General features: G+C 32.1%; 1 protein-coding gene across 2 annotated transcripts; it reads right to left on the minus strand.

Annotated features, from left to right (window-relative positions):
- Positions 1-3145: 3145 nt before the first annotated feature.
- Positions 3146-8157, minus strand: LOC123692997 (sorting nexin-4-like). Of its 2 annotated transcripts, XM_045637865.1 has the most exons (10): positions 8070-8147; positions 7885-7991; positions 7467-7605; positions 6815-6992; positions 6413-6551; positions 6116-6243; positions 5447-5609; positions 4289-4450; positions 3380-3494; positions 3146-3284 (listed from the first exon to the last, which is right to left on the minus strand). In XM_045637865.1, the coding sequence occupies exons 1-10, from the start codon at positions 8145-8147 to the stop codon at positions 3234-3236; spliced, it is 1260 nt and encodes a 419-aa protein (XP_045493821.1). In that variant the 3' UTR covers positions 3146-3233. The 2 variants fall into 2 exon arrangements, with proteins under 2 accessions (XP_045493821.1, XP_045493820.1); XM_045637864.1 differs by lacking the exon at positions 7885-7991 and having other exon boundaries at positions 8070-8157.
- Between the last annotated feature and the right edge of the window lie 669 nt (positions 8158-8826).

Raw genomic sequence — 8826 nt, forward strand, 5'->3', positions numbered from 1 at the left:
TTTAAAAGACACCTTTCTTGTTAGTTGCTTTAAATCGTTAATGGACTATGAAGTGTAAAAGCTGAGCTGAGAGCTGTAAACCTATAGGTACATCATACAAATTATAAATCCTATAAGAATCAAGATAAGCTACATCAGTGATATTATCTATGCATGTACTTACATAGTTAATTTAATCATTGTTGCGACTCTTTTTAAACTACATAATTATATATATTATTTCTGAAACAGATTTTAGACAATTTATGTGTTGTTTAAAAAGTGCATTTCTATTCCTGCAATGTTTGAAAAGGCTCTTTATTAATTTCGATAAATCAGCAATAATATTCATAATTAGGTATTGGACTATAGGAAGCAATGGAAACAATGCACTTTTTTGCCATCGAAGAGGCAACAGTAGCAAATAATTCCTTCTCGTTCTAGTATAGGACATTGAACAGCGTTAGAAATGGAAAGGAATAAATAAACACAACAGTTTTTGAGGTCTCCCATCAATGACCGTTTTGGTAACATATTATGGTTATATTTAGATAAATTCTATGGCTAATAAGAATGCGTTTAAGAATAATTTTCTTGGTCTTTTAATCACAGACAATGTATTTAAATACACAAAATAAGTAATATTACTCATTACTAGATGATTATTTAAAGATTAACGAAAAATAATGAATATAATATGGGGTCCTATATTTTAAACTATTTTAATAGTAACTAATAGCTAGTATGAACACATAAGGGTATTTATACACCCACTCTATATCAATGGAACAATAATTTAATGATTTTAGTGTAATTTTTAGCCTGCAAAGTTGTTTAAAATATAAATCATATGACGGCTTCTTCACAATTGAAGGTAAGGTACTCCGTACTGTTGTTTAATAAATAGGATAGATCCTGCTTTAAAATAAAATTATATGTTAAATAATATAGACTATGTTAATGAGGCGAAGTTATTTAATATTAGTACATAATATTAAGAGAGAATAAAATAAAAAAGATAGGTAAAATATATTCAGCAAATATATAATGTACATGGCTCAATTTAACGGGTACATCTATTATGTATAAAATTATTTTATATGAAACTTGCCCTAAGCAACTCTTTGATATGAGGTTTATTGTATCTTATATACTTAATGGTAATTATTTTTAATTGTTTGGGCTTTAAATTATTATAGAGATAATAATAGAAACTACCTATAAAATTAATTAAAATTTTACGGTTAAATAAGCCATAATTATAATAATAAATCTTTAACAAGTTTAAATATTGGTTTGGTTTAGATTTAGCTTATTCACGATTTCAGTAAAGATTTAAGTAGAAAATGTAGATATAAATCAAACTATTTATAAAAATAAACGCCTCCAGGTGAGAATCGACAAAAATTCTGAAATATTTATACATTGCTATCGTATAAATTTACGGATTAACATTTTTACAAAGCAAATAAATAAATGTATTTATGTAAGATGTTTCTGGAATACATACTTGTGTTATTTTGGGAAACATAATATATAACTAAGTCTTTTACTATTAATGTATCTGCAATAAATCTTTTTGATATATTATCATGATTTTAGTGTTTTAAAATATATCTACAAAATGTAAACCCTAATAATAGTTTTTAATAGAACACACAAGCGTAATATTGTGACTTTCTACTGTATCTTTGAGAATAGCTATTGGTCATGCTATAAGTTTAAACGTGTATATGAGTTTTAAAAATGATATTAATATAATTGATTATTAATATTGTGTGACGTCATTTTAAGATTATTTATTGGGCCCATTTTTTTTAAATATGGTACTTTCGATGGTTAGTCTGATTTTCTTATTCGAACACAGAAACCAGTGACATTCTTCTTCTTCTTATTCTCTTAATTAATGGCTCCACCCAATAAGTAGGGACTCTAATGTTCAGTATATGTGGGAGAGACGGGACTCAAATTTCAGTCAGAGACACACATATTAGAGCCTCACCTTGAAACGTGGCGCATTCGTACGAAAAGTGCCTTGATGTTTGCACGTTGTTTGTTCAATGTGCCCTCATTTTCAGTTTTTCAGTTAATTGTTTTTAACTACATAAATTAGGCAGTTCAGTGGAAACACATTACATTCTTACTACGTTCCAACTAAAATTCAGCCATTTTGATTTCCAACATACGTATAATATGCTATGTGCCCTTTTAATATGATGTATATGTCGTGGTCATATCGTAGATTTGATCATTTCATGATATGAGTGGCCATTTCACGAAATGGTCGCATATCGTGAAATGGCCAATTTAGTTTGGCCACATCATGATGTGGTTTGGGCAAATCAATGATAAGAAATCGTTTCACGATATGGCCAATTAACGCACGGTTTTTTCATGAAATGATCAAAATTATTTGATCATATCGTAAAATAGTTACATTAATCGTTGGTAGAGGCGCTGCAAGCTCTGTGTTTATGTGATAAGATGGCGGCCGCTGGCGAAAATTAAATTATTCGCAGTTAAAAACTTCATAATTCGTTTAATAACAATATTATGAAGAAAGTCATAGCAAAGAATTTACGACGAAGAGGTACAAGTACTATGGAAAATGTGGATATCTTATATGTATTTAAGAAAAAATGCGACTTAAATAAAATAATTTAAGAAACTACTACTATATTATTATAATTGTTTTTTAAAAAGCGATCTGCTTCTGGCACTCGCCGGCCGCTGCCGCGGCATTAACTTAAATGACATTAAACAAGTTTTTAGAATATAGTTATTCTGAAATTTTTTAATATTTTATGGACTCTTTATATTTTATACGATCTGGCCAAATGTGGATGACCAAATCGTGAAACGTTGACGATTTAACGATCTGATCAAACTATGTTGGCCATTTCACGATATGCGACCATTTCGTGAAATGGCCACTCATATCATGAAATGATCAAATCTACGATATGACCACGACATATATAATATGACGATTTTTATCTATCGAAATCGGTCGAAAAAACATGATTTTAAGAAGAGATTATCTATGCCTTGTGATATAATAATAAATGACTTGCTATAATTTAAAATATTCAGATAAAAGTATATCATAAAAATTGTATGATACTGACCAATAACCACCCCCTTTTAAAATGACGGAGCAACTACGTAAAAAGTGAAATATAAAAATTTAATTTCTTTATACAATATAAAATATATTAAACATTTGTTAGGATTTTTTGGTGACTGCTTTTCTTTTAAGGCATGTTTTGAAGGCATTCCTTGATTTGTGTCCAGGCTTGAAGGTTCTAAAAAGAAAAAAATATTTTTTTCAATTAATGATATTATACATAATAAGTAAATCTTTATGCGTGTTATTTTATTATTATTTAGAATAAAATACCTTTTTAGCTGCTTTCACTTGCAAAGCGATAAAACTGACAAGTGATTCATGAAGGTCTTTATCCTTTTGTTTCTGGAAATATTCAATTTCAACAGCTGCTTTCTTTGAGAACTCCCTGAAAACGAAATCATATTAAACTAATTTTTATAAGATAATTGAATGTAGGTACTAAGAGATATTTATGAGAATTAGATCTTATTTGATAATGAGGGCCCAGCAGATTGCCGATGATTTAGGCAATCTAATGGGCCCTCTTCACAATCGGCAGAGTTGGGCGAGTAGAGATTATTACGATAGCGTAGAGCCTAAATGTCTATGATCGGCCGGGCCATGGTAGATGTTTATTCATAATCGCCGTAATGGCGGCAAACATCGACGATCATTTATTGCGGCAACGCTACGAAGAGGGCCCATTACCCTTTCCCAACCTTTTCCAAATGCGGACACCTAAAAAAACTTATTCGCAATACTCACATATATTATTTTAAAAATTGATTGAATTGTTTTTGTATGAAATAGCTTAGCCACCCATCACTTGACAGAATGACTGATCTTATAACTGAAAAATACAAAGTCTCAAGACTGGTCACTAAGGCTTTCGTAATTTTCTTTATTTTTCCGCGGACTACTTGGGATATGCTCGCGGACTCCCACGAGTCCGCGGGCCCCAGGTTGGGAAATTAGGGCCCTTCTGGCCTCCTCCACTCAAGCGACAGCCCAAGCCGAGGTTCGAGATCCCCGTCAAGGGGGGACGCCCTTGTGCATGTCGCTACCAGGGTGAACCTTCAGTTCGCCCCCGCGTCCGCGTTAAAATGTAGAAGCCCTTCTGGCTAACATTGAGAGACACCACACAAAAAAAAAATAAGGTTGGGAAAGGCTGCTGTACAGTATACAAGTGCGGATACTAACTCTAGTTCCACCCGTGCGCGCTCTATTGCGAGCCTGTCGGCCGCGATCTTGGCGTCGAGCGCACGCGTGCTCTGGTCGCGCACGATGTCGGGCTCCGTGGTACCGAACAGCCGCGACATTATCCCGGACTTGCCGGCCGCCGCACGTGTGCGTTCCGCTATCCTGTGGATATAGAAATATCCATACTAATATTATAAATGCGAAAGTAACTCTGTCTGTCTGTCTTTTCCTCAATCACGCCTAAACTGCTGAACCAATTTTCATGAAATTTGGTATGGAGATATTTTGATACCCGAGAAAGGCTACTTTTTATCGAGGGAAAATGACGCAATCCCGGAAATCCCACGGGAACGGGAACTAATCGGGTTTTTCTTTGACTGCGCAGGTGAAGCCGCGGGCGGAAACCTAGTATTGCTATAAACTTAGAACCTTAAATTATAACTAGAAACACAAATAGTGACAAAATATCCTGACTAAAGTCTATCTGGAGCGAAGTATTGATGTTATGTAAATTCGACTTTAATTCATGTTAATAAGGTTGAATTTATTTTGTGTATACTTAAGGAAGTAGAACGTGCCAATAAAATGCGCGATATGTTTTTTTTTGAAGATTTTTACAAGCCATGTCAATAAATGCGCGACGGGACTGCATTTAGCACCCTTGTTGTGTTGGATTTTATTTCATGTTCTCTGCATCTTTTATTGTCATCATATTTGTGTATATTTAAATTAAAAATTAATATTTGATATTACATTTTGCTCACACACATGATCATAATAACATAATGTTAAACACTTTGAAAAACAGCATTCAAAGTAAAAGGTATTTTCGGTATTTTTATTACATCCATACTAATATTATAAATGCGAAAGTAACTCTATCTGTCTGTCTGTTACTCAATCACGATTCACGCCTTAACTACTGAAGCAATTTGCATGAAATTTGGTATAGAGATATTTTGATAACCGAGAAAGGACATAGGCTACTTTTTATCCCGGGAAATAGGATAGGTTTTATCCCGGCAATCCCACGGGAACGGGAACTATGCGGGTTTTTCTTTGACTGCGCGGGCGAAGCTGCGGGTAGAAAGCTAGTATAAAATAATCTTGTATTATTATAATACATTTAAACACACAAAAAATAAAATCAAAACTTACCGATTGTTCAAAGCATCATTGGCATTCTCAAGATTGCGTTGTAATGCTTCATGGTTCGCACACAATTGCTGCAAGGCCGCTGCAAAGAACAAATACTCCTTAAGCTGATCTGCCAGCTGCTCTTCATCTTCAGCTATTGACTCTATTGAATCTGCTATGGAATCTGTAACATATGTCATCATTTTTTTATATTATTATATATTTGTAAGTTATAGACAGATGTTTCGTTTTTGTCACTTTTTTGTAGTTCTTAGTTGTTAATTTGATGTAGTTCATGGTTATTGATTTGATGTGAAGCAGGTGCCAGGTAGCAAACAAAGGATCAAGTTTCTTATTTAAGTAATATTTTGATAATCTAGTTGATAAATTAAATTCGAATTACTTATCTATACTAATATTGTAAAGCTGAAGAGTTTGTTTGAACGTGCTTATCTCAGGACCTACTCTATACTCTCTACCTGACCTTATCACTACTGAAATTGGAAAAATTCTTTCGGTGTGAGATTTATCGAGGAAGGCTTTAAGGCTATTTATCATCACACTAAGACCAATAGGAGCGGAGCAATGCGGGTAAAAACGCAGGGCTCAGATAATTAACCTTATTTATTGCTAAACATATTGTAAATATCTCATTAAATTTATTAGAATAGGAGTCATCTTGCAACTTACCAAAATAATGTCCTGCTTTTTGTAGGCCATCACCCATTTCTTTCTCTATGACACTCCATTCACTGAATAGCTTGCCGTAGTTAGCATGAAGTTTGCATAGAGCATAATTCTTTTCTATTATTTTAGATCTGAAAAACACAATTGCATTATTTTCTACAAGAATTAATTATCATTTATTTACAATATCAACTTGTATACTATCAAATATTCATTTAATGCACATAAAAATATTATTTTTTGAGAGAATTTGTAAAAATATTAATGAAAAATATTTGCTAATAAAATTAAATACAATACCTAGTATAAAGAAAATTTCCTAAATTAGCCTCTAGTTGTTTCCCATAGTTTTTAACGCTATCAATTTCTGGATCTGGTTTTTTGAGTCTTATCGATACTGACAATGACTTTATTTTGTTTTCAGCTTGCAGAATATATCCTGTGGAAGAATAATTGAGAAATGTAAATAAGTATAGAAAAATACAAAGAATTTGAAAATAGTGTTTTGAGTTTAGTTTTAGTGATTTTTAGGACACTTAAATTGGCCTGATGGTATTTTGTACAATGATTTTATTTTAGAAAAAATGAATTTCAAATCATAACTCTTATCCATTTGAAATATTGACACCATTGCCATTGCTAGCATCTAAGTATATTTATTATTTACACAATAACAAGTAAGTACTTTAACTACATACATACCACTGTCAGTAATAGTTTCTCTCCATCCATGCTCCTGTTGCAGGAAATTGATGAACTGATCATCAAAACATAGCCGAGGGTGTGAGGCAACCCGCAGCAGGAAGTTTTCGAGACCAGCTCGACGACGCTCTATGAATTCAGGGTCTGTTGTGTCACATTTCCTCCATGCATATAGAATCTGAAATGTGTTAGCATTCTTCTGTGTCATGTCTTGTTTTAGTCAACAAAATAGAGAATATGACTGAATAAGGTAGCACAAGTTCTCTTTATATTGTACTAGCTGGCTTCATCCTCGTGGCTCCGCTCCTGTTGGTCTTAGCGTGATGATATAATATAGCCTTCCTCTATGAATGGGCTATCTAACACCAAAAGAATTTTTCAAATCAGACCAGTAGTTCTTGAGATTAGAGCGTGAAAAAACAAACAAACTCTTCAGCTTTATAATATTAGTATAGATTGAACTCTTCAAATAATATGTATTCTGTATGTATAAGTAATGTTAATCCTTATTAAACTAGTTTATAACTAAAACTGAGTTTTAATTTGCCTTTCTTAGTAGTTTTATTTAATTCTAATGTATGTTTAATAAATATTGAAAATTATCTTATAGGATTACTACACTATTATTAAATAATAGTAAAAATCTACTCACTCTTTTTTCAGGCAATGGCGGAATAACTACATGTGGATATGTAACTTGTAAATAGTCATGAATCTGTTCAAACTCTGTGTATCGGCGCCATATCATACTTATTTTGGATTGCACTAGTTTATATTCTGGGTCTGTTACTCTGAAAACAAATTAGACATATTGTGATGTTTAATAATAAGTAAATGATTTTTCTAACATACATAATATTCATACAAACTAATGCATAAATAAATAAGAAACTATTCTTATTTATTTTATATTGTTAAGTTAGAAAACTAGTTATTAATCATAAGCATGACCATAAAACCTTCTATATTTTCCTGGTAAAGTGAATGTAGTTGTTAGCGATAATTAAAGAGATGCTTATCAAGATGATAGCTTTGTTACGAGGATAAGACGTAATGAAATGAGGTCTTACTTTACATCAATTAAGTACACAGTATAATGATCTCGTACATGCAGTGTTCCGTTAGCCCGTTTCTCTGATTCGACTATTGATATATCAACATGCTTAATTAATGTATCCTAAAAACATAAAACATTTTTAATATAATTAAAAGTAGGCGGTCTTGAACTGACAATCAAAAAGATTTAGGTAGGTACTTGGTTTTCAAAAGTATCTACAGTCTGGATTTCATTCTGCGATTTCTTTAGTTTGATCGGCGAATTATCTGCCGACATTTTTACAAGCTCATATAGTATTTTGTTTAGCTGGATAACTTGAAAAAACAATTGTATCACAAAACTGTTATGTTTACAGAATAAATTGATGACTGATGGTTGAAAACTGAAATGTCACGAGTATTGACAGTTGACATTGACATGAATATATATAGATGCATTATGTATGGAACAGACTAAGAAAAGTATTAATGTAAGAATTAAGTATTCGGAAAGATTTTTATTTGTTACTAGCTTTCCCGCTTTATGTAAATAAATTATGTATTAAAAAAACTGTTCTTTTTAAATCACATATCAATCTGTAAATAAAACCATCAAAAAGCTGCTCACAAAAGCTCAAAAATCACGAAAATATACCCGAAGAGGTAGTTAAACGAGAGAGAGAAACGCAAAAAGCAAATGGGTAAGAAATTTCTACTCATGCAGGAGTATCGTAGTAGGTAGGATATAGGTATTTCTTCGAATCTCATAATATTATATTATTAGGTCACATTCTTGATACAGGAGTAAAAGCCCTAAAAAAGTCTAATTAAGCTATCAAAAATTGAGGGTAGGTATTTTACTATTTTTAGCTGCTACTGCATGATAAATATTTTATAGTTGTATAGGTCTATATGTGGGTCTATAGCTATACAAATTCAAAGTGGTTTTATGAATAATTATGGACTTTCCTATTGGA

The sequence above is a fragment of the Colias croceus genome, chromosome 7 (assembly GCF_905220415.1).
Source record: "Colias croceus chromosome 7, ilColCroc2.1".
In the NCBI taxonomy this organism is placed as follows: domain Eukaryota; kingdom Metazoa; phylum Arthropoda; class Insecta; order Lepidoptera; family Pieridae; genus Colias; species Colias croceus.

Bases quoted from the DNA above. Each gene is read 5' to 3' on its own strand.
- LOC123692997 (XM_045637865.1), bottom strand. From the start codon at position 8,147: ATGTCGGCAGATAATTCGCCGATCAAACTAAAGAAATCGCAGAATGAA. The intron at 7,992-8,069 runs GTACCTACCTAA...TTATGTTTTTAG, and splicing joins TAGATACTTTTGAAAACCAA to GATACATTAATTAAGCATGT. The intron at 5,610-6,115 runs GTAAGTTGCAAG...CATATGTTACAG, and splicing joins AAAAGCAGGACATTATTTTG to ATTCCATAGCAGATTCAATA.